The sequence below is a fragment of the Necator americanus genome, chromosome III, assembly GCF_031761385.1.
Source record: "Necator americanus strain Aroian chromosome III, whole genome shotgun sequence".
NCBI lineage: Eukaryota > Metazoa > Nematoda > Chromadorea > Rhabditida > Ancylostomatidae > Necator > Necator americanus.
In genome coordinates, this window is record NC_087373.1 from 28,960,739 (window position 1) to 28,987,181 (window position 26,443).

The following is a 26,443-nucleotide window of genomic DNA, read 5'->3' on the forward strand; positions in this document are numbered from 1 at the left end:
TGGAAGAGGACGTTGGATTCAAAATGTCGGGAATATAATTTGTTTTCTATGTTTTTAGTATGTTTTCTTGATTGAAATTGATGCGAATTTCCTTTTTGAAAAAAGCTATTTTTAATATCTTAGCTTGTCGAATAGATTTTTCTCGAATCTCATCATACGAAGCTAATTTATCAAATGTACCGGGAATGTTTTCATGGAGTCCATTTCTTCATCCTAGGCGTTGAAAGAGAAAAGGCTGCATTTGGCATTGTCTCTGAGTAAACAGCGCTCTGCTGATTACGAGCTATGGGATTACGACGCCCGGTTCCCAGCCAGGCTATTCTGCCTTCAGGAAGTAGCTGAAACTTTTTAAAAATGACTGACCCACACCTCAAAATTTACGGTAGGAAACGTTCTGCCTAAATGTGACCTTGAGAGAGAGAAGACTAGATGAATGAACGTTTTCCGTAGGTCAGCCCAATTTTTTCTTGTCTTTTCTGTACAGCAAAGGAACTTCAACTTCTTTCGATGAGTTCAGTTTCTCGATTTCATTTCTTTATAAATGAATAGTACGGATTTGTGATCTTGGCATAGTTAATACTTGCCTAAGACGGTATTTGGTGTTTTCATAATTATTCACAGTGCATAGAAGCCGCTAATTCTCAGGAATTTTTGCCGGCATAGTAAACAACTACCGATTTTTGCTCTTACCACATCATTTGGCGTATAATGCTCACTTTTTCTTCATGTTGAAGTGAAGAAGAAGGCTTCTTGAAGCGATGAAGGCATTTCTTGAAAAGAAAAAGATACAGCGAATCATATATGAATCCAGGCTAGTAGTCTACGTGCACCGAAATCTTTAACTTCTTTTACTGAGTTCAGAAAGTTAGAATCGCTGTTAAAAAAATGAATGTTTTCCTTTTCATTAAATTTTGTTTTCGGAGGTGATGAGATAGCTTTGGGATCGGCGCTCCTTCCTCTCACTGTCCTGGCTTCAATGTCAAGGACCTTTTCTTAATGTTGTAGTACCCTACAACGCCTTGCGCTACGCATCCAAGTGATATGGTCCTATGGTCCCAAATCTGATGCCCTACTTATTGCGTGTTCTCCCGGATTTAACCGCAATTAGCCTCTTATAATCTGTATTTGCTTTCCTTTATGTACTGGTACTTTGCCTAGCGACGTCGAGACACCCACTGCAATTCTTCATTTTTTACAGTACTGGCTAGCGCACACTCCCCCCTCCCCAACGCTGCTGCGTTGTGAAGGGGACGCGCATTGCGGTCACGCGGTACAACATGAGCACGGGTACAATGCAAGTCTCTCACCGTCAAAAAAAAAGTGTCACTTGATTTTTTAACATTTTTCATTTAACTTTTTCTTAGTAGACCAAAGGTGATGAAATTAATTTAATTAAATGCTTTAAAACCTGCTTAAACAAGTACTTTAACTACTATTAACTTTATTTAAACCTAAAAATAATAATAATTAATTAAGTTTACTGAGGAAAAAATAAGATTAATCGAACGATATGTCTACTTCGTTTTTGCGTTGTTTTTTCTTTGATAAAAGGGAAATTATATAGGGATAAGAATAAATAATAGATGGAGACCATTGAAGTTCTTTCGATTTTTTCTACAAATTTAATATTCTTAGCTCTCGTGCTTTCAATCATTTAGGGCTATCTTTCAATCATTTAAGCATGAATAGAATTTTATATTGCAAAAGAATATTCTTCACCTATCAGAAAAACATCCATTTTTAATGGAATCAGGACCAGACAAGTCGTTTCATTGCTTTTTGTGCTTTGATACTTCATATCGACTTTTTCATCTATATCCGGTTTTTTTGGCAGATTCTCATTACCACTACCACATTGGAAAAACCGATCTATTTCCCTTAAAATTTCCAATTTTTCTGGAAGATATAAGAGATTATGGGCCCTCTTCTATCCTCTTAATCCTGAATCCTATCCTCTTACTGACTAAAACCTAAATAACTAGAATGCAAGCACACTTCATTAGTGTGAAATTTTCAGAATCGCCTCATTTTATTGTGTTTGCCGCGAATATCGATTCAGCCAACAAATGTGTAGTGTGCCGTTTCGTTTCTGAATGTAGTTGAATGTCTACTGAAATCCTTATTTACCATTATTGCCTCTTCCTACATTTATTGTGAAGCTGTAAAGACACATATATCAAGTTTTCTTAACCACAAACCGCTTTTAACATCATTTAAATGAACTGCATACTCGTTTGGCGCATTTTTATTCCTTAAAGGATTCTCAAGTGCTGAACTTTTAACTATGGAAGACTTTGCAGGATTTCCGTGTTTTCCCCTATCATCTGCAATGCAAAGATTGGTTGGAATGCATTCACCTGTCTAATGAGCCAACTGGAAGTTTAGATAAGCGGGACCCCAGTGTTTAGAAAATGAGAGATCGAATTCACTGTTGTTCGAGAGTTTCACTGTTGCAAACGCGAGAAGTGATTTTTTTTCTTATTAGAGACACTCACACAATTATTCCAGGATTTTTTTTTAAATTGACTGAGACAAAAAAGTCTAAACAATTTTTGCTAGTTTATTGTTTGAACTGTTCCTTGCAAACTCCTTCGTACAGTCATTTTTGATGGAAGGTGGATATTTTTCATTTTCTGTGAAGCTAAATAGAATTGACTTTGCAGGTCGAAAATGAAATAAACAGAATTTGTTGTTTGTTCTTTTTGATATTTCTATTAAAGGAAAAACAATGCGCACTGCTCAAAAAGCCTATTTCATACTTTTCCTAGTAGAGCAAGGATGACGATAAATTTATTACTTATTTAAGCTTTAAAAAATTCATCACTATTAGCTGAAATTAGTGAAGAGAAAAACAAAAGACATGGAAGAACGAATTTGCCGCGAACTCAGACTCATGGATTTTCTGCCTTATCACAGCCTCTCGTAATCTCTTCTGGAAATTCCTCTACATTTTTCCAGCAGTTTCCGTTCGCTCGAACCGATGCTTTTAGAAAAGGTCACCTTCTCAGCTCTAATGCTAATGGTAGCTATTTTCACATAGGGAGGGACAATTCAAGAGCATGAAAACTGAAAATTATTCAACAGAAAAAATTATGAGCTGGGGAACTAAGATTTGCAGAGTTGGTTACTGTAGCTGGCTGTGCTATCTACTCACTAATAAATTTCCAGTATTTTCTCTCCACCTGTCACCATTACCACCTGATTATTTATGCGATTAATTATGCAATTTTTTATAATCACTTGATTATTTATGCGTTAACAAATAGTCAATTATGTAATTTAAAGGTTTTTGGAAAAATCGACGGATCTACTTTAATAATTGCATGAAAACTGAGTTTTGACGTTTTCGATCCAGTAAAAAAATCCATATTTTTATGGCCACCTCACGCCTCCAACTACTATCTGCTCACTTTATTTTGAGATTCAAGCCAGCGCTAAGGCGATAACTTGATTTCATTTCCGTCCAGATTTCAATGCTCTCTATTGAATTTTATCGCGATCTCTATCAACGCGAATTGTAGAAGAGGATTATTTTACTTCTTTACAACTTCTCATGGTGAATTCCTCTGTCAATGGGCTATTCCTGTCACATCAGCTCAAGAAAATTGTGACAGGAAGAGAATCTGAGTCGAATACGCCGCAATTTGTGTCACCCGAACATGACGAGGCTGCAATCAGGTAGTTTACTTACTTGTTTTCCTTAATCCTGATTTTTGCTCCTCATGAAGAGAGGAATGTATTTGAGAGCGCGATCTTCTTGACCTTTGTCGTCGTCGTGGCTGTCCATATTGTGGGATTCTTTTCGTTCCAATTTGCAGCGAAGGTCGTTCAAATGCCAATCAAGATCTCATTTATGACGTCATTTTGGTGATATTCTAAAGATAAAGGATGAAGGATAAACTTTCTGGCGTTAATCAATCCGCTTGGGATGCGCCCCTACGTTCCCTTCGATTCAGAATCGATTGAGGCTTACGAACGTGTAACTGGCCTATGCAATGATTTGCGGTGGCTAGCCGATGTGTCAAGTGAGTGTTTCTATCCTCCCAGACAAGTCTGGTACCAATTTATCGATTCCGGAGGGATGAAAGGCTTGGTGAACACTGGGACGGATTCGAACCTGAACAGATAGATGGACGGAAATTTGGAAAAGCCGCACATTTCCCTTCCAGACGTTTCCAAGTGGTATTTGAGAGTGATCGTAACAAATTATTTGTTATCATTTTTTAATGACGTTCTTTTGAAGGGATTAGAACGAGTCTTTTAGCATCAACCTTGTGCACCAGCATAATCTAAAAATAGAACCATTGCTATGGGTAAAGCATGGTTAAAAGAATAAACATCTTTTGTCTGCCAAACCACTTTTAAATTAGCGGTTACTTGTTCAACTCTTAGTGTCAGAGAATGAAATTTCTTAAATACGATAACAAAAAGAGACGGACAAACAACGTATTAGAACGAATTAAAGTGTTTAAGATGAAATTAAATTTTAAAATTAAATTAAAGTGCTTGAAACGTAGTTTTAATTGATTTCTTTGAGCTGTAGCCAAGATTGGTATTGATCGTCTTTATTTAACAACGGCTAACTTTTCGGCGTTATAGCCTTCGTCAGAGCCTGGAAAACTCAAAGCCATTAGTGACTTATCCCCTCAAGCGCCTCATCACCCTACTGAAAGCACTCAAACGGTAGGCAAACTCAACAGCAACACATAGGCTAGTACTTACCTCATGAACTAGACTTGTTAACGCAGCAGACCACCACGTACTACAACTACGAGTCAAAAGGGTTTTATATAGGGACCTCACGGCCCGCCCCGTAGATCAAAACCCGCATAGTTCTTGATATGGAGATAACTCTTTCGTGATAGCGATGCACTCATCCTTCTTGCTCATTTTTGGACTTTTGGCGGTTATCCAAAAGGCCTCTAGTGTTCTGCGTGCTGTGATCTCGGACTCGTAAGATAATATACGAACTTCTACCTCTACTTCGGGGTCTGGATGACACCTTCTACGGTGTGCTCCAAGTGGGGTGAAGGTTTTAGATTTTGCGAGTCCATCTAGACGCTCCTTGACCCTAATACACAGTGGACGTCCCGCTTCCCCTATATAATCGTCACCGCACAACCTGCACGTGATACGAAAAACTACTTCTAATACCATGCAATCACCCTCTATGCCTTACGGGCAAACCAAGCAGCTGGGAGTTGTGCAGAGTCGATCATACGCACGATTACCTACCAGTTGACCCTTGAGGTTTGCTGGTACGTAACCGTGTGTATGATCGACGAACAGTCGAAAAGACAGTCGAACATGGGCAATAAAGTGTTTGAGATCTTCTGTGTGAGAAAATGGTTTGCCGATGCCTTTATTCGTTAACATGAACCACAAAGTCAAATATGTAAGAAACATAGCTAAGGATAGTTAAAAAGAACATTGAGGGCGAGTTGGGAACTTGTGACTAATAGCCATCATAACTTCTACTAGTTTCGTTCTTTCCGTTCTAAAATTCCCATGAACGTCCGTCGTGTTTTTCGAAGAATCATTGGCTAGATTTTGAAGTACTTCCATCTCCTCAGAAATAGGGCAAATTTTTACTAGCACCTTCGCTAATTTAAACACAGCGTCAAAGATGTGTGGTGTGATGATAGAAGGGACTTCTTCTGATTCTGTCACATCCAGCTCAATTGTCAAAGATTCCATAACTTGCCTTACACATGATGATGAATTGTGCTCAACTATTCTTTTACCTGCACCGTCGAGAAAATTTTCCCAGTGTATTGTTTCATTATTACGAACTTTATGGAGTTTCAAAGCAAGCTCCGCTTCTATGAGTCTGTATACGGCATGATGCAGTTGGAGCCTTTCGCTTTCCACAGAGCCGAGGGATTCGAGGTCCACACAATCAGCACTCCCTATTACGCCAGTGATTATCAAGTATGATTAAACGGAAGAGGATAAATTTACCTTCAGTGAATAAAGAAGCAAGAAGTGCTGCCACGAAAACAGCGACCATTCTGAAATTTATCGAATTAAGTTCTTAGGTGCGGGAATGTTTAGTCACGAGGCGTAGAACAGAACCATCTCTTCGGAAAACTGATGCGGTTAGAGCTAACCTTTCAACTGCGAATACTGCGGTTGTTAGGAGTTTTAAGATCTTAACGTGGTGATATGGTTTTAAACACATTAGCATGAGTGGAATCGTTTTTGTAGTGAAATGTTCAGAACATCGTTATTTATTGGAATATTAATCCCTAATAGAGGATTTTGTGGATAAGAACGTTGAAAGAACGGACGTTTATTGCATGATGCAGAATGTTTCATTTATGTGAGTTTGGGGTGTTTTTATACGCTCACACTAAAACCACTTAATATACACTTAACCATTGACAAATGAAAATGTTTCTGTTGCTTTAACACATTTTAGATGTTCGGACCGCCTCTGAGCAGATATGCCGAACAAGAATCGAAAATGTCTTACTGAATAAAGTAGTTTTGCGACACCTGCTACATCCGCCGGGTTGTCCGTTTTTAACATTTTTTTGTTCTGAGCCTTCAGTTGAAACGAAGTATCAAACAACGGAAGCCACTTGATGTCTTCAAGCAATTTATTAACCGACATAAGTATCATCGCGCCAACTCGTTTGTAATGGTAGGAAATTTCTTTACCGAGTTTTCTTTACTGTAATGATATCTCTCTTTCATTGTAGTCATCTAAAATTTCTTTGATTTTTTTACATCTTACAATTTCTCTCTATTTTACATTTTGCTCAAGAGAGAATTCCACCATTAGCGCTGATAGTATGATAATATTATTCGCATAAATAATGAGGTGCTGTCAAAATGTGTAACAGCAACACGGACGCATTTACATTTGCTGCAATTTAAGTGCATTATGAGTGGTTTTTAACCAAACACTAAAGTCCAAAAAATACAAAAACTTCAGTGCCGCGTTAATGGAAGCTCTAACACAATACAACGAACGCCTCTTTTTTTGCACGCCCTCACTTGCAAAAATTCTTACCATTAAAAGCAGCAGATCTTCTAGCAAACAATTGAGCGAGGTGCTGCACCAGACTGCTGGCGACAAAACGGTTTTACAAATGGATCTAAATGCTTCGAGAACAATGTAACTTACTTCTTTCTCGTGACCACTTCCGTCCAAGCGGATCGAAGTTCAGTGGGAGTGAAATATAGAAATGTCTTGTATTATTCTTCCGGCAGTTCAGCATGTTTCGAGTGTATGCGTATGTGATGAAATATGCCGCATCCTTTTCGAAATCCTTCTTGCTCGCGCGGGTGGAATTCAACAATCTTTTTGCTCTATTTTTTCAACGACCACTCCAATAAGGATTTGTATCTGAGGAATGATAAGCAGATTGATGATTTGACAACTATGTGGTGCGGATCCTCCCTGTTCAACAGCACTGCCTTGCTGATTTTCCACTACTAAGGAATTTTTGCCTCTCTACAGGTGAACGAGCCGATCACGGAACGCGATAATTGATCATTTGTAATGTTTGTTGCAATACTGTCCCCTCCTTGTCGACCATATGGCAAGGAAGCGGCGCGCTTGAATCAGAATAATAAGAAGCCGGAGCAGGCCGGCTAGTGCGCCCCCACGTTCACTTCAATTCAGAATCGTTTGGGGTTTCCGAACGTGCAGCTGGCCTATACAATGACCTGCGGTGGCTAGCCGATGTGTCAAGATCAGCTCCGAAACTCCTTGACAAAAATAGTTAAACGGTCTAACTGCTGCACTACACCCGCCCTATTCTAAATATAGAATTATCTGATGACTTCGGCGGCCGACCAGTAACGAATTCCACTGCAGGCTCACTGCGGAGCCGAAGCAGGAATGAATTGCTGCTGACGGTTTCACAAGTTCGACACGGCAGCGCTCCCGGAAAGAGGCATGGGGTACGGGGGCATGCCATTCTGTGCTAGTGCTATTTTCATCCGGTCGTTTATCCGCCATTGCAGTGCTCTGCAATGGAATTCCCTTTTATATGGCTATTCCTGCTATTATCTTATAGGGTATAGCGTTTCTCCTCACTCGTTATTGTTTTTTTTTTCTTCTACAGCAAACCCTTGAAAGGAAGAAAAATAGCCATCCAGTTTTCTAGCGATGTTCAATTTCAAAGTATAAAGTATGCAATTTTGCACTTCGTGGATCCTATTAGTTCTATTAGGTTATGCGCCGTTTAACTATTTTTGTCAAGGAATTTTGAAGCTGACCTTTACATCAGAACAGGGTTTTAATGTCTACGAAGAATCCCGTAGGACGTTGGGGAGTTCCTTGAGAAGTTTCTTAGCAAAAAAAAACCTGGAACTTTTAGCTAATTCTAGCATCTTAGCCAAAATCTGTTCAGTTTACAAGTTTATTTACTCGAAAAGATTGTTTCCGTTGTGCATTTCGAGTTTGGATATGTATACATTTCAAATATTTGAACATTTAATTTTATATGTGTTTGATGAGAAAAAAGAAAGATTTCAGTTGACATTGTTCTCACATTCACCTACAGGTTTAAAATTTTAAAAGCAACTTTTGAAAAAATCTCTGACACTGGATCCAGAACAGAACGCTAAGTGTACTGCGAACTTCCCAACAAAAAAAAACACACACACACAAACACACCTCTTTCAGATGCAAAAATCAAACGGATCAAAGGTTTTAGAGGTGTTGTTGATCCAACGAGAAAATTCGTTGGAACTGTCTTCCTCACCCGTAAGTGTTATCCAGAAAAAGAGTTTGAGGAGAATTTCGTCACGTGCACGAGTGTAAAGAGCTGTATCGTGGGGCAAACTGATCTCTGGAGTACCCCTTAGTTCTCTAACTCCTGTGTTTTTAGAATGAATGGGGGGAGGGCTCCTGTGAAGAGGGAGAGGGAGGGAAGGGGGCAGTGGTTCTCTGTTTTTTCTGCTTCTCCCCAACTACAGCTCTAATCCTATCCGGAAACTGCTGTGGAAAACTCAGCTTAAACTGTAAAAACTTTAAAAAAAAACCTAGGAAACTCCGCTATTTTAACTTGCGCGAGTGTCAAAAGGAGAAAAAATGATTATTTTAGATATGTGAGCTTGAAATAATAAGTAGAAGGTGAACATTGGGATACGAGGAAACACTCGACGCACTCGTGATCTCTGGTGTGTTGAAGTGTTTACTGCAATTTTCATCGAATCCCATAGAAAACTTCTCGAATATAATCCACTGAAATTAAATGGAAAAACAAAATGGAACATAATTTTTGCATCATAAATAAGCCTTCTGAACGTTTCTTTTATAACTCATGTAATTGAACATCTCCAGCTTCTTAATTTCTGTGTTGGATCGCCATCAACGTAGCATGCTGATGATAATTCATCGTTACAACTTTGTTTACAGTTTATCGTTTCCTGCCAGATTACTACTATCTCCGGTTTTTTTGCTAGTCATCTGAGCATAGTAGCTTTTTTCAGTTTGCTTTGTCCCTGTATTTCCTAAAAAAATTTTCTCTCTTAACTATTTTTTTTGCTAAAAAAAAGCTTCATTGTTTCTTCTTTTGCTTTTGAAGAAGTTGGTAGGATTAAGTAAGCGTTCTCGAATTAGTCAATTATAGTTCTTGAAATCTCGAAAGGCTCCGATTATTGTCCATTATTCTTGTCGGTTCTTATCAAATATGCATGCTCGCAAGGAAATTTTTTACCGCAATAAGATTTTCACATGTTTTTGCGGCAAGGTTTAAAACGGGTTCTGGGAAAATCCGGCCCATTTCATTCACAGTCGGTGTTTTCTCTGCAGAATTATTTTCTCCATAAATGTGTAATTCTTCCATGATAATTTATTCACTAAAATTTCGTTTATCCTAACGAAACGTCTCTTTCCGTGAACTGAAAGTATTCCGAAGAAAGGCGCCGTTAAGGTGGTACGTGAGCTGTTTTCACTAAAACGCCTGATGTTTGAATGATGATGATGTTTTTGGTCTTCTATGAATAGTTTATATGTGTTTTCCAGAAAAATGTGGAAATACACGATGTTGTTAGCATAAGGGGAGAACGTAACGGAACCTCACTTGCGTATAATACATGTCTATAAGGACTAGAATATAAAAGTAGGGAAGGAGAAAAAATTACTTATGGAATACGCATGGAAATATGCTCAGCATATCTTACTTTCGACTTATTTCATGCTGAAAGCTTTCCAAAATCTTCTACTCTTCTTCTTTTCAATCTTTCTTTCTATTTCCATTGAAAACGTTTTATCGGTGCATTAAACGAAATCGAATATTTTCATTCAACATAACGTAATTAACCGTTGGTCTTGTATACTGTATACACTTCAATTTTCATTGGCAAGCGATGACCTCTCGAACCCCTAATTCACTCGTGAATCCTTGGGAAAAGGGCAAAAGGATAAAGTGTCTGCCGTTAATCAATCCACTTCGAGTGCATCCACTCGTTCACTTCAATTCAGAACCGTTTGAGATTTACGAACGCGTCTCCAACCCAATCCATACAATGACTAGTGGAGGCTGGCCGATGTGTCACGTCAGCGTGCTTATCCTCCCAGACAAGTCTGGTGCCAATTTATCGACTCCGGAAGGATGACGGGCTTGGTTGTCCCTAGGACGGTTTCGAAACATCGATCGATGCTGGGCGGACACGGTGGGAACCTCTTGCCGACTGCGCTACAACCGCCCGAACACTTGGGATTTGATCTCTGGTCACTATCTTTTATGTGAAAGCGCTAAAACGGTGTACTACTACTTAGCCGTACTGTAAGAAAGCTGGGAGAAGGTTGGACTCTAACATTTATCTTGTCTCATGTAAAAAATTAGGAGACGCAATCAGAACGCAGTGTATGAAGGTTTTGAAAAATTTAAGAATAAAAAATAAGAGCAAGTAATAATAATAATAATAATAATAATAATAATAATAATAATAATAATAATAATAATAATAATAATAATAATAATAATAATAATAATAATAATAATAATAATAATAATAATATAATAATAGTAATAATAATAATAATAATAATAATAATAATAATAATAATAATAATAATAATAATAATAATAATAATAGGAGAATAAGTATAAGAATAACAGTATAAGAAAAAGTATGAAAAAGTATGAGGACATGATTCCATGATACATTATGGTATACAGATCATGAATAATTGTCATCTCACAAAAATTATGAGTATTCGAAATATATGCTGTGATTTAAAGAATCCCTATATTTCATTTATTTGGACACTTGAAGGATTCCCATTCTACTACAAGCGTTGTAAGCGCTATTTGTTGCGCAATTATGCGCATACTGGTCATGCTAGATCCCGGACACCTCTTCTCCACCCAAATCTGGATTTTCCAGAAGAGTCATTTACTTTGAACCTGTCCTACATCGTTTCTTCTTCCAGTTCTTTTCTATAATATTCATCTAAAAATAAACAAGAAGCAAATCAGCATAAAAACACCCTCTCTGTAGATTTTCAAATATATCGTGTTACATAAAGCTTTCAAATACTGTGTTACATAGCATTACTTTAACTTCAAGTTATTTTATTTAATTTAAAAGACATGGAACTAAACTCTTTTTTTTCGGCTGCGAGTTTAAATTTGAACAGAAAAAAAACTATCACTCATGCATCAACCTAATATTTTCTTAGATTTTGATGAGTTTTAAAGGCATCACCCCACGAATCTAAGGTGGTGCAGATTTCAGGTGGAGTATTCGTATACGGGATGGGAGACTATGGAGATGGGGGTGATTCCATCCATTTCTTCCTAATTGCCGTAAAAAACGGCCCGGAAGATGCGGCGACGGACAAGGCTGGCGCCCTCCAGTCGAACCCCTTGTAGAAAATAGTGCGCCAGAACGAATGAAGCCGTATCTTCCGGGCCTTTTTTTACGGCAATTAGGAAGAAATGGACGGAATCACTCTTCTCTCCATAATCTACTATACCGTATACGAATACTCCACCTGAAATCCGTGCCACCTCAGATTCGTTGAATGATGCCTTTAAGTCTACGTAGAGGTATAGAAGAGTAGGTGCAGCAACTAGATTTTATTTAAATTTTTTTTAGAAAAGGGTGGAATTAAGGATATGATATGAAAATAGTGGAAGAAAAAATAAACAAAATTTGAGTACCGTAGTACTGCACCGCATTAGGTATCCATCCTACATATGTATCTGGAATTGTTGAACGATTAGAGCTGATGTTGACAGTTGTCGTATCCTGACATATGTAGTATCATAATTGCAAATCGAGCCGAACAGACAGAATCTAGTTTGCAGTTGTTATATATAGGCTATAGGGTTGCCTGTCAAAAAGTTGACTATTTTTAATATATATCTATTTCTATTTATAATGACAAAAAATCTGCTTCGTTACAAGTCAGTATCAACTTACTTCAGGGGAATAAAAACTAAAATAATCAAGAAGATTAATTTAGAGTGGTTTTGAATGTTTTCTTTTTTTTTTGAAAAACCTCAAGATCCCACTACATCAGGAATAGAATTGATTAGGACATTCAAGATTTAGTGGAAATACACTCGTTACTCTCACGATAACCGCTCTGATATAAGAGTGGCCCATCCAGGAAATGAGAATTTTAGCAGGATTCATTAGAGAAGATTATTTGATCGGACATCCTCCGAGAATCGTATTCATTTTGCTCATTTCGTACTTAAGCTTGCAGAAGAACACCGTGGAACCTTGATAGGAACGATAGAACTTTTTAATAAGTCTAACTCATTGCTTATTCTATAAATGCTATTGAAGGAATGAAGAATTGACTTGAATTTGACTTTTTTCAGGAATTTCTCCCTAATTTTCATATTTCCATTCTTCTCCTGAAATACGGAGCATAAGTTTTTTTTCTCTCATATCGACTCTCCCTTCATCATTTAATGAGTTCACCCACACACGCACACAAAAACAGCCACAGACATCATTTTACATGCTCGTCCTTTCCAGAAAATGCGATGCTTCTCTCGGCGTGTTATGTTTCACGCGTTTAGAAATGTCCAAATTGTGTCCATAAAATACCCGCTTGGGACTAATTTTCTCCACATGTCGTAGGTGCTCTAAGTGATGTATGTAGCTGCTTTTTTTCTCGTCGCTTCCCATCGTCCAGACTAGCTGTGGGTGTCGAATGTCGGAGCGGAGCGAGCATCGCAATGGTGCGGAAATCTTTTTTTTTAAGTGTGGGCCCCTTTAAAGGCGTGTTTATTCGTTCGTCAACCGCTTGCAGTGGCTGCGTGGAGGCATCTGCATGGAGGGAGAGCGTTCGCATTCATTCCGCTGCCTAATGTCCCAAACGAGCTCATTTTGTACTTAGATTTACTGGGATTGAATCTGCTGCACCTTAAGCTTATTATTGATATCTCAAAAATTTCGATTCCGCTCTTATGGTTGACAAAGAGTGAATGACTTAGATTTACGTATCCCTGAAGCACATTCTTTTGTGTTACAAGACTTTTTTAAATGAATAAGTGACTAAATATATTTATTTATAAGCCAACTCAGGTATGGTATTTATTTTCGGCCTTGAATTCGAAATCGGTGACGCTCACTATCTAAACATTGCGCCGATTCATCCCTTACGCAATGAGTCTACACATTTTTGAATTGTGTTGTCAATGTGCATCGTCGTCAATGTCAACAGGTTGATGAAAATGTTCAAAAAAGTTCAAAAGTTGTTATTCAAAAGTTACAAGCATGCAAAATAATTACATGGCTCCCGGAATCGGCTTTTGCGTTAAACTTTCGATGTGTGCTTCCTGCAACTAGTGAATTGGACGGCAAAGTGCGTAATTTTTAAGTATCACTGCAACCACGCGAAACATTCCAAAAGTAGAAGTAAGGAGATGAGTTAGGAACAGCAGGATGGTCAGTTGACCCGACAACACTACTCCTTACACCACTGCGAATGATGAAACGAAATGTGTGATATGGATAAGCGATTGAAATATTCAAAGAAGAATGCACATGTGAGAATGATAAAATTCTCTTCGGAAGCTTCCACTTTATCGATCTTATAATGTATGATGTAAAGGTCAAAGTGATCAGTTTACTTGACGAAGCACCTCTTTACATCCTTACATATAGAGAGGTGCTTCGTCAAGTAAACTGATCACTTTGGTGACCACAATCTATCTGGTTTCTAAACAGGTAAGGAATGTTCCCCTTTTCGCTGCCAAGTCTTACACCACACTGGAAACTTTACCTATGTCGCTTTAGGAAGAACCCAACAGTAAAACTTTCCTCGAACGTTGCCATTTTATCGATTCCGCGAAAATAAATACAAAATTGTGCGAAAAACTGGAAGAAAGAGATTTCCAACGTTTGAATTTCTGAAACAATATCAAGAAGTTCCTGTTTTCTGTCATAATCTACGACAGATGTTTGTTAAATCAAGCACTTCTTCCCCATTGTGAGCACTTCAAAAGTTTATCTTAAAAATATCATACTTGCTTCTTCCTATATCCGGAAACACTTGCAAAAGAATCGATATGAGGAATTTTTTCTCCTAGTCATAGAGAATAAAGGATAAGGGGATAATGTGTCTGGTGGTAATGCCCCGCCGCCTGGGATGTGCCGACGCCTCAATTTTAATTCACAATTGTATGAGGTCTACGAACGTGTAACTAGTCCATACAATGGCTTGTTGGGACAAGCCGATGTGCTAATTCAGTGTTTTTATCCTCCCAGACAAGTCTGGTACTAATTTATCGACCCTGGGGAATGGAGTTCTTGGTGAAAGGCATTAGGGCAGTTTTGAACCAACGATCAATCAATGGAGTCACAGTGGAATCCCTCACCGTCTGTGCTAAACCCGCCTCATATCCAATTAGTACTAACATTTCTTGCCTACCCTTGAAGGGAAGCTGCTACTGTCCGTCCATCAAGGCGCACTCAGACCTCGTATACATAACATAACTAGAATAGAACCGGATTCATCATGCCCGTCAGTGAACCAGGCCGTTAGCTGTGCACACTGCACTTTTTGTTTCCTTTCTTCTCTTTGTTACTCGTTTCTGATGCAATTCAACCGCCCCTCTGGCGCTCGATGCTAAACTGTTGCACTTGCCTTTGGTTGAGAATCACTAGTACACCCCACAGCACATGATTCTCACAATTCGAATGCTCATTGAGTATCGCATCGTTGTGTTGTCCACTCCGTTAGCCTCCACAAACATCTTTCTTGGTATCATAAGATCAACAAGTAACAAGTTTTTTTTTGCAGAAATTTTTTTAAGAAATGCTGGCAATCATCAGATCCGACTAAAAAACTCTTTTCTTTGAGGCTGGGTGACTTAAAACACACGTAAAGTGGTTTAAACGGTTCTGTTCTAGCTCTACTAATATATCTCTCATATTCATGGATCCGTACGAAGAGTAACACAAAAAACCAGCATCATTTCCTGTCCAGTCAATAATTTAGGCTTTTATGCGCTTAACAAACACTTTTTGTTTTTTTTTCCTTGTGCATTTGGACTCACAAATGAAGCAGAAACTTCTTCTATAGCCGTAAACAACGAGCTACTTCTTGTTTTGTTTGAAAAGGTAAGAAAGAAAGGCACGCCTTCTCCAGGCTTTGTGATCTTCTCTACAACAAACTCTCTGGATTTCGGTTGTCACTGGTCACCTCCGTGAAAAAATTTCCCTCTTGTGGGACCTTATACTTATCCTTAGCATCTCACCTAGTCAATTATGTATTAGGATGATCCATACGTTTCTCGCCACGACTTTTTTTTTGTAAATGTTTTAAAAATGAACTGGTCTGGAACTTAGAGCCAGGCACTGGTTCCCGTCTACCACTTGGCGCTAAGGCTCGGGCAGATTTTCGATTCGCTCCTCTCTTAACTGGGACGTAAAGTAGCTGTTGAATGTGGGGAATATGTGACGGAAAACCTGCGCTTGAACCTTATTATACGGTATAAACGGTTGGCCATCGAATACTGCTTATGCAGCAATCCATTCAACCGAAACAAACGAAACATAATACGGAGAATGAGTCAGTCCTGTGAAACAGAAGCTCGTTGTTGTTCTCTTTGCTTATCTCCGAGCCTTTTGCCTCAATTTGTTACCTTTATTACTATGGAAAGCAGAAAAATGTTGATAAATTCAAGAGAAAACTATTTTTTCTTTTTAATGGTGATCGCAGAGCATGCTTTGACAGATTTAAACAAAAGAGCACCTTTTAGAGACACATCATCTCGGTTCTAGAAGGAGTTTTGAGAAACGGACCATATTTCTTCGCATGTTCTATGATGTTTTTGGGTGTCGTGCACCTATTTACAGTAATATGTTTTAATTATGGAGCACCCTGGGTTCATAGAAATACTTGAATAAAATAATTTAATAAATAAAACAAATAAATATCAAACAGTGTTTAATGACTTCATATTCACAGTAGAATAAGTAAGTAAATTAATGAATATGCGGGTGAGCAAATGTTTCTGGATTCTTTTCTAGACTTATCCGTTCATTATATCCGTAATTTCATTATGATGTTTGAAATGAACTTAGTAAGAAGTATAAAATTTGAAAAATTAAGGAACGCTGCAAAATTCATATTAGAAAAGGAAAATATTTGAAAATTTGAAATAATGTAAAGTAATTTGATCGGGCATTAGCATACATAGTAGAGCCCCCAGTTTACTTTTTTGTACATCAATGATTAGTTTGATTTATTAAATAAAACAAATAAACAAATATCAAATACTAAATTACCTCAGCCGAAATCGTAAGCGTAATATTACATTACTAACATAATTTAATATTAGTATTAATATTTTGCTCTTTCCTGTTTCTTTATTTGTATTTACTGTATTTGTTTTGTATTAGTTCTTGCCGCATCTTCTTTGGTTCGTCACTGAGCTATAAAAATTAAACATAATAATAAATAAACATAATAAATGTAATAAATAAACAAATAATTAAGTCATTATTATTATTATTTGTTATTTTTATTTGGTAATAGTATTCGTAAAAATGCTTTTTTTTACCACTGTTTTGTTCCATGAGCATCTATTTTCGTACTACAATTCAGTTGCTCACTTTTCCTGAAAACTAAAGGGTTACTGTTCTCTTTCTGTCCTCATTATCTCGTATTTTCCCTAAAGTTCTTGAAAATTCTTCTTGAACAAAACAATACGACTATCTCTGCAATCCAGCGTCGTTTCCATTGAAATAAAGGCTGTGCCCTTTTCTCCAGAGGCATTGTTGTTTTATCAAGCATGCAGCAGTAAATTATTGAGTGATGTGAAAGGCAAAGGACACACATTTTCAGTGAATTGACGGATGTGCCCTTAGAAAAACTTCGTCAATGTTCGCTATAAATCTCACCCATTAGATATTATATTTCATAAAAGAACTCTTTTTCATGTGTCGATCATGTGGCGAACTGCTGCCGCTCTTTGTCTTGCAATTTGTTAGACGAAGAACTCGATTTTTCGGATATTTAATGAGTCCAATTCACTGTAACGGATTACCACCACTCATTGATTGATTGAGGTCTTCACTCTATGAGTTTTATCTGAAAAAAAAGTGCCTCGCTCTATTCGATGACCATATCGCCACACAATTTTTGCTCGTCAATTCCGGCAGACAAAGAATTCCCCGACAAGAGCGCTATTTTAGAGCTCGTGCTGGACAAGAGAATATATTTAGGTCTGAGGCGAAAATGCATGGATACTCTGAAAGTTAGAGGGTTTGCACTTGTTCTCACGCGATTTGCTTGAGATTTTGTGGCTTTGCATTACCAGAGCAAACTTTTAACAAAGTCAAGAAATGGTTTGTGCTGGACCAGGAGTCACATGAAAGTAACCACGTCGTTTGGGATGCTGCCTCAAAAAAAGAGAGTAATTTCTTAGGCAAAGGCTACGTTCCTCTGTGTAAGGACGCTCTTTTTTTCCGTTCAAGCACAGTTCCATGCTTATTCAGGAAGGAGAGAAACAAAACTTAGAAACTTTTAGTATATGAAAAGTAGTTTTGTGCAATTTTTGGGTGCCATCCGAGCCCAATCCATCCGGATCCTGTGAATTTCACGAGGAGATACTCGCAAATTTTTAGCAGATCTACCTTCTTTTGCTGTGCCTTAATCAGATTTGGGTTCAAATCCAGGAATTTTTATCTCATCCGTTAATCAGCTAACTGCATACAATTATCTAATGAGATTCAAGACGCTCTCATATTACTTCATCCCCTATCTTATATCTGAACTGAGTTCGGATGAGTCATCCAAGGGTAACTCGTTCCATCTGGGAATATCTTCGAGCAATCACACGTCTAGTTGTAAAACTTTTGAAAAAGTAGTAAAGAAAGGAAAATGCACATCCCGCAATACTCATCAGATCACCACACGCAGAGTTTGGAGATGTCCATAAATTTCGATTATCTGAAATGAAGATGGATTTCTATTCGTTCACTCTAATGTAACATATCTCCGATCATCCTGATTTCTGACTTAACTCTCAAGTTGCTTGCACTTTTATTGTTTTCAGGGAAAAAATCGATTAAATTTTGAAAGGACATATCTCGCTGCTTCTTTTGTAATCTCCCAAGTGGGTCACCCTGATGACTCCTTGAACAACTCAAGTGTCTCCGGTTTTGCAAAGAAACAGGAATATTATTTTGAAGATGAACTTTTGAAAAATTACTCATAATGGAGAAGAAGTGTTTGATTTAACAAAGATCTATCGTGAATCATGACCGAAAGCAGAAAAAAGATCTAAAAATATTTGCTATAATTTTATTTTGTAGAAGAAAATTGTAGATTTTTCTGTTATCTCAAAAACATTGACGGAACTACAGAATTTCAAACAGTCTTCCACTAATTATTTGTTGTTTAGCGTCAAACTCTTTAAAAAGGCATTTTCTTTTACTTCTCTATGAGACGGATATTTGATAACTTCCTCAGAAATAGAAGATTCATCCGATTTAGTTATACTGACTCTAATAATATCGCTTTCATAAGAAGTATTTACGGCTCCAAAATGAAGCATATGATGACTTTTAAAGGCCAAATAGGCTGGATTTCTCCCTTGAAATTAACGATTTAAACTTTCAACCCAAGTAGCACGGATTGCGTCCGCCTAATCCTTATGTGAAACTTAAAAACTCAAATAAACTACTTGTAAACTAAAGTAGTGTTTTTTCATCATTCTTCTCCTGGATGAAGCTCTCTGCGAGTGCTTTTACGATGTGCTTCAATGACTCATCGTATATTCTATGCAAAAAATATTGCAAGCGTAATATTTCTCGTGTTTTTTCTTCCTTCTTTTTTCTTTATTTCCAACGAACTGCCCACCAACTTTAACTTATTCTTTATTATTTAAATATTTACCTTCAAATGGTCGAAATTGTTTTTTAAAGAAGTTTTTTGTTATTTTGAAACATAAAATGTATTTTACTATACAGAGCTTTCATCCTTATTGTGATTGCATTGACCACCATCGATTCCCTGGCATTCCAGGCTCACTTGGATTATAAACAAACAAACGAACCCGACGAAAGTCAATGCTCTCTCGCTTTCATTGCACCCTCTCATACCATCTGCTTTGGATGAATTTTGGTGATTTTTCTCGCTGCTGGACCATTCTGGATGATGTAGCATGATTGTTAATTCATGGTTTTTCTATTTTATTTCTCGGTTCATATCCATCTATCTTTTGCTCTGCGCTTTTTTCTTTACCACTATTTGCATTCACCTCGTTCCTTGTGTTTTCTTCTGCCGATTCTTGTCAATGTCATTCTCTTGGAAAGTTTTTTTTTTATCCCCTGGAGTAAATGACAAGTTCCTGGATTATTGGCGGTGGTCCTATGACAGCATATCTATTTGACTATTTTATGTAGGGGATTCGCTCGAGATGCCGTGAGGGGACAAATCAGTCAATTTTTTCCCATGCACTTCTACCCGCCGGAACAAAAATAACCGACTAGCAAAGGGAAACACTTCCGGCTTTTTTCCCTCCTATACGAATCTAAGCTACTATTCAAAGTGTTGCGAGCGGCTGAGTTATTTTTCATCTTGGAAGAGTGCGAGTTTCCTCGAGGGAGCAACATTTCTTCCGTCATTTTCACATTTCTTGGACTCAACTCACATTCCTCGAAAAAAAAATTGTGAAGGTTGTAGCGGGTTTCCTCGTCAACTCCTTGATTTACTTCTATTATTAGTTTAGATAACAAATTTATGTTTTTTTTTGTTGTTCGTAGTTTTTTTTTCTATCTCCAGTGGAAAACATTGCACGGTTTTAAAAATAATACTATTCAGGACAATGGTAGCCAAACTCCGAAGATGCGTGATAATCTGAAATGTTTACTTAGAGTAGCGGAAAGCTAAAACTTTAATTTATTATCATCTTCAACTGAAGCACTTTAGTCTTGTTTTTTTTATTTTTGAAGTTTTGCCATAATTTTATGAATCTTCGTTTATTTCTATTATTAGCGAGCATCCGGAACACTATTCCGTATCGTTTTAGAAGAGTCGAGTTTCAAGTCGTTCTACTCGTATGTTCTCCAATTTTTTCTTTTCAATACCTCTAACTCACGCACAAAGTAGAACAACACGGAATTGAAAACAATTTTAGGTCTTGTGGTGATCAGCACCAGATCATTGCATAGATCAAGTCTTTTTTTTGGAATTTCTCATCTTACTCTGTCATTTTAGAACCTTTCAGCAAAGTAAATTGTTTTTGTACTTCTACATTAGTGTCATATTCCTCGCTAGCTTTTGCTATTCGTTCAAAACAGGATGTTCGAGTAGTGGCGATAGATACCTGGAACTTAATGAGGCAAATCCGTGTTGGAGAGTCATTCCTGAACAATCCGTCATAGTTTTTTTTTCTCGAAGCATCATATCTTCTAGCTCTTTGCATAATTTAAGTCTGTCGTTTTATTTTCCTCTTTCGAAGAATTATTTTTCTTCGTTTCCCGCACTGTGCTCGTTTGGAAAGGTTTAATGTGAACGAGCGCGATGCGTTTTCGATTGGCAGGGGATGAGAGAGGGCGAGAAAAAAACAAAAATAAAACAGAAGAAGTGTGTGCGGTGCGACAGATGTGTCGCGACCATTCGGTTGAACGCATTCCGAGCCAACTATGATTCCAACTCGTGGTCTCTCATTCATGTCCCTAAAGTTTCCTGTAGGATCCCTGTCTTGACTTGAACTTCCTGTTGATATCCATCCACTCTAATGCGATGTTTTGATAGAGGTGCATATGTTGATATACTTGTACTCTGCCATGTGACCTTAGTATGTCACCTGTTTGCGTGAAGAAAAAATCCGAAGAGAAAATTGCAAAGCAATGATCCTTCTTTTTCTCATTTCAAATTCAACAATACTCCACATGACTGATCACGAAAGTAAATAGAAATCTCTTCCTATCTCCTCCACCTCCATTCCCTCAAGTAGAACTTTATTCTCACGCGCTCAGCTGTTCACCTCTCTCTCCCTCTCTCGAACTCGTCGAAAGCGCCGATTTCGTCGCGGAACACACGATCGTTTCATTTCTCTTGTATTTCATTAAGAGCAGCACTTTCTGCTTCGCTCCAATCTCGTTGCCGTCACATCTGCCGCTGATTTCGTCCGGATGCTCGTGAAATCCAAGCAATTGTTGTTTTTGGAGAAGTGAAATGTCCCAAGGCTTCAATTAAATGTCAGTCAATGGGATTGACGTGCTTGTTGCCGATGGCTCACATTCGATGCTTGGTTCGCTATCGCACAGCTATCGTTTTCCAAAAAGATACGTTCTCAATTTCATGGAGATTATCAGAGTCTCGTTCTGAATGGATTTTTTACTTGTATAGTAGGGACGGACATTAAGAATAGGATTTGTGAGGACTTAGCTTGAAGATTCTCACATTCGTTCATTATTTTGTCGGAACATTGGTAAAAACGCAAAGAAAACTACTCTTCTGGATTCCATTTTATATTCCATCTTCACTCCGTGACTATCAAGAAAACTAAGTCCTATAGGAGTTTCTCCAGAGCCAGATAAATTGTTTAGCCAAAAAGTTCCGAAAATCCCATTGGATCTTAAAACAATTGCTTACATTATTAATAGGAACTTAACAATTATATAATTAATTAATTATTGTTATCAATAATTGGCATTCATTTGGAATAATTTAGATGTGTTTATTTAAATCAACTTACATTAATAACAATAGCAAATTATTGGGGAAAATTTTCTCCCTGCAAATATGTCATTTTATTTTATTTTTCTGTAGCATTAAACCATTAAAAAAGGATCTTTTCCAAAATTTCTGTTTTATATTTTGTTTAACTATTTTTTCATACCACTCAATGATTTATATCTTATTATTTCAACAATAACCATCGATATTTTAGGCATAACACTACAAGTTTAGGAACGGTTAAACTCTGTGAAAATTAGGAAAAACTTCAAAAAAGGAGGAAAACTCAAGGTATTGGCGGATTCGCGTTTACCAAGTCATAACATGTTAGGCTGGATAGTGTATGCAATTCGAGAGAGCACAGAGAAGGATGAGAATAATTTGTTTAACATGTCCATTCAATGGCGAACATGATCTATCATGACTTCTCGGGATCCCTAAACAGGTTGTTCGGTGGTTGTTATCAGCATCTGACCCGATCACCTTTCTACTTCCCTGTTTGTTTTTCCATCAAACATCTTTTTTTTTTGTATTTTTGGGCTTAAAGATTTTAATAATCATACTCATGTGGGGAAGTTAAGAAGTTTAGGGCATTTACACGATTTGGCTAACTTGTACTTAGTGGTCTTGTTGAAGCCGGCTTGGTATTGTTTGAAAATCGCTGGTTGGGAGATCGCTGTTCGAGCATTCGACACGATTCGGTCACTCTGTCGCCATAAAGTTCGAGACATTCACACATAATTCTATCATGTTTGCTCGTTTGTTTATCTTCTTCTACTTTTAATTACAGTAATTCCTAGACCAATACAAATCAGCAGACATCTTGTCGAATATGAAGACATTCGATACGATTCGATATTAACTCGATTCTTTCGAATTTAGCTTAAAAAAGTATGAATTATGAAGTATGAACGTATGAAGCTATGCTTTATCTTGAAGTGTTCTGATATTGGACATGTTGCCTTGAAAAACGCAACGGAATTGGTAACTACTATCCATGAAAATCCTCCTTAAGACAGATTTCCAGAAACGATGAACCTTTCTAACCAACCATTTCCCTCTATGCGCCTGCAACGTCTGCAAATTTATAACAACCGATAAATTTCCTAGCGTAATAGAATTTTTACTAATAAAAACTAATAAATCAAATCGAATTAATAAATTGATAAACTACAGAATGATTCTTTTTTGCGGTGTAAATTCTTACGTCGACACCAAGAAACATTGAGGCATAGAGTGTTGTGATTTAGGAAGATTTAGGAAGAGGTGAAGTAGAGGTAAGAGAACTGTTACGATCAGCTCACCTAGCCATCCTGTTCCGCGCTTTCAGGAAATTATCCTCGGATCCTAGCATTTTGTTTATATTCTATTCTCTAAAACATATTCAATCTAAGCAGCCCGTGAAAGCTGGACGAGTTGCTATGTATGAAGATTAGGACAGAAGCGTTTCAGAAAACCGACCGTGTCTTCCTCGTGCCGATCCTTCTTTATCACTATGCTTTATCCCAGAGTTCTTTTGAGATTGCACTAACTTTCCGGTTGTTCGGATTTTGTAAACCTCATTTCTTTGAAAAAATGCAGCGATGACTGAACTTTTTCGTTTTATATGTGCTCTAACGTGATGTTAAAGAATGTTCATTTGAAAATGAGACCGCTATCCATGAATTTCGTGGGATTTTGGAAAGGATAAACTCAGAAAAGTTAACTCTCAGCCAGCATCAACCGCTATCATAAACTTCTTGTCAAAAACTATTTTATCGCTACCGTTTTTGTTTATTCATCGGTGATTGCTGGATAACATATCTTACTTTACGCTCATAACTTAGACAAGGTGAAAGTAGGATGCATTTTGATTGTTACTAAGAGTTACCGGGTGAAAAAAGCAGAAACTGAGAGGATGGAAACATATGCAGTTGAAGTTGGAGCCTTACCGAATTTACCGTGCATAGTCGCCGTCGAATATGTTCAACCAAGAGACCGCGATTCGCTATCGATTAGTGCAAGGCAGAGCGGGAAAGAGGAAGTGTGTGTCAAGCAGAGAATCATCACGTGTTGTTGCGTACGCATAGCAGCCACCCGTTTGAACTCTATTCGAGTCGACAAATAAATCCGTTGCATTGTACAGAAGACTTATTTTGAATTATTTATTTTATTTAGTTTTTATCCTCATTATTTTATGATATCCTTATGATTTATTTTGAAAATTACAGTAGATGTTGCTGTAACGGGAATTATTCAGAAGAGTGAACAATTTCCTTCTTCTCTTCTTCATCTTTGTCCTTTCTATTTCCTTTTCCTTAATAGACAATACTCTTCTTAGTACTCATCATACCTAAAAAGATGTCCTGTAAATAAGATCGTGGACACTTAGAAGAGTAGAATTGCATAAAAATACGACATTTTTGCGTGGACTAAGTGCAAATAATCCCTACTATTAACATCTACCGTACTTCTTGTGCAAAAAGCTGAAACTAAATGCTTTCACTCATTGTTCTCTCTATAAATTATTATTAGCTTGTAGCAAGCAAGGTTTGTTATTTCAATCCGAATGCTTGAAAATGCTTTCTCTTATTGTAGCACAGGGTTGCACAATACTATCGCTTTTAGCTTCTCACCTTTTACAGAAAATGTCAGCGACATGTAGAGAATCGTTCTAATATGTTAAAGAAGTTCTTGTATAATACTGTATCCAGCCTTAATGCGTTTCATCCACTTTTTTAATGTTGAACTTATCAGCTTCAGAGAAATAAGAGATTTGTTTTGTACTATTCCCGTTTATTTCTCCTTTTTAAATACTAATCCTTGTGAAGTGTTTCTAAGGTTGAATTGCTGGGTCCAGGATCATGCCTTAAAGGCATCACCCCACGAATCTGAAGTGGTACGGATTTCAGGTGGAGTATTCGTATATCGTTCGTAGATTATGGAAAGGGGGGTGATTCGTCCATTTCTTGGTAATTGGCGTAAAAATGGCCCGGAAGATGCGGCGTGTGCACACTACCGGCGCGCTCCAATCGAACTCCTTGTAGAAAATAGCGCGCCGGAACGCTCGAAACCGCATCTTTCCTCTCCTTAATCTACGATCGCGTATACGAATACTCCACCTGAAATCCGTACCACCTCAGATTCGTGGGGTGATGTCTTTAATGTATACGTATATATAGTAAGGTCGAAAAGAGATGAACCACTTGCAGTTGCGTAAGCGGCTGCGCTTGAAGCGATACGGTGGAGCATAGCGGTTAGGATTGAGGAAGGACCTTTGCCAGCATTAGTGCTGCAGTTCGCGACGGTCTCACCTCGGTCCCAATCACTAGCTCAACGGCGCCGTTACGAGTGCAACTGCATCGCGTTCCATGTCCTTTTGACCCCTGCTACGCACTCCCAGCTTACTACAAAAAGTTTTATATCAGTCAGGGGCCTTTTATCACTTGAAGTCGTATGCGCTGATCTTGTACAGACATTTGGGATAATAATCAATATACGATGGTACAGAAAACGATTTTGCTATGGCTGCTATAAATGCTATTTTGCTATTTTGTTATGTCTGTGAATTGATCGCAGTCTGCAGTTACACAATAAATAAGGAACTATCCCAAAGAAATAAGAAAAATGGACTCTGTGCAATTTGTCGGAAACGCATTGAATGGTGATTGCAAGGATAAAGATTGTCAAGATCCTTTTCTGTCAAGAAAGTGACTTGTTGGGATGAGGCAATGCGTTTGCTGACGAATGTACGCAATGTTCGTTAAATCGTATCACGGATTCGAAAATAGATCATTTTTTCCATATGTCGGGATTTCTAATATATTTTTTGATATTTTTTGAAAGATATTTTTTGCAACTGTGCATGAAATCCCAGCTGGTAAAAGCGGTGCATATCACTTGCTGACAAGCTAACGCTTACAGTCTGTTAGATTTCATGCATAATGCTGCATCCATGTCCAGGAGTTGTTGCTTGCAAGCGATTTCCAACCGTCTGTACACGATCGCGATCATCATCATCGTGGAAGCTGCACCTGTCCTGGTATTTGGCACCGGTGATCACAGATTATGGGATTATTGACTGGATTGTGTTTCTTCATAAGAACGTCCACTTGCAACTATTAATTGGGAAACTAGACTGCATGCCTTAATTTTGTATGAATTCCTCTAAATATCTTAGATTTCATTAATTCTAGCTACATTAACTTTTTTTAGACTAATTTCAATAATGGTTAACATGGGAAAAATGGAGAATGGTAGAATTCGCACCCTACGAAGATTCTGCAACGGCAGATAATGACTTCCTTGCAGACTTATGTGTTCTAACATGTTCTTACC

The 26,443-nt window shown here is 37.7% G+C and overlaps 3 protein-coding genes across 4 annotated transcripts; all 3 read right to left on the minus strand.

Moving 5' to 3' along the window:
• Nucleotides 1-4,223: 4,223 nt before the first annotated feature.
• On the minus strand, nucleotides 4,224-5,376 carry RB195_011287 (uncharacterized protein; the record flags this gene model as incomplete). The annotated part of the gene is made up of 2 exons (XM_064192635.1): nucleotides 4,224-4,289; nucleotides 5,236-5,376. 2 exons carry the CDS (start codon nucleotides 5,374-5,376, stop codon nucleotides 4,224-4,226), a joined length of 207 nt encoding a protein of 68 aa, XP_064050218.1.
• Nucleotides 5,377-5,418: 42 nt separating this feature from the next.
• Nucleotides 5,419-6,187, minus strand: RB195_011288 (uncharacterized protein; the record flags this gene model as incomplete). Of its 2 annotated transcripts, XM_064192636.1 has the most annotated exons (4): nucleotides 5,621-5,676; nucleotides 5,745-5,909; nucleotides 5,962-6,011; nucleotides 6,111-6,187. In XM_064192636.1, 4 exons carry the CDS (start codon nucleotides 6,185-6,187, stop codon nucleotides 5,621-5,623), a joined length of 348 nt encoding a protein of 115 aa, XP_064050219.1. The 2 variants fall into 2 exon arrangements, with proteins under 2 accessions (XP_013294777.2, XP_064050219.1); XM_013439323.2 differs by having other exon boundaries at nucleotides 5,419-5,909.
• Nucleotides 6,188-10,849: 4,662 nt separating this feature from the next.
• RB195_011289 (uncharacterized protein) lies at nucleotides 10,850-11,125 on the minus strand (the record flags this gene model as incomplete). The annotated part of the gene is made up of 1 exon (XM_064192637.1): nucleotides 10,850-11,125. The coding sequence occupies one exon, from the start codon at nucleotides 11,123-11,125 to the stop codon at nucleotides 10,850-10,852; it is 276 nt and encodes a 91-aa protein (XP_064050220.1).
• Nucleotides 11,126-26,443: the final 15,318 nt, after the last annotated feature.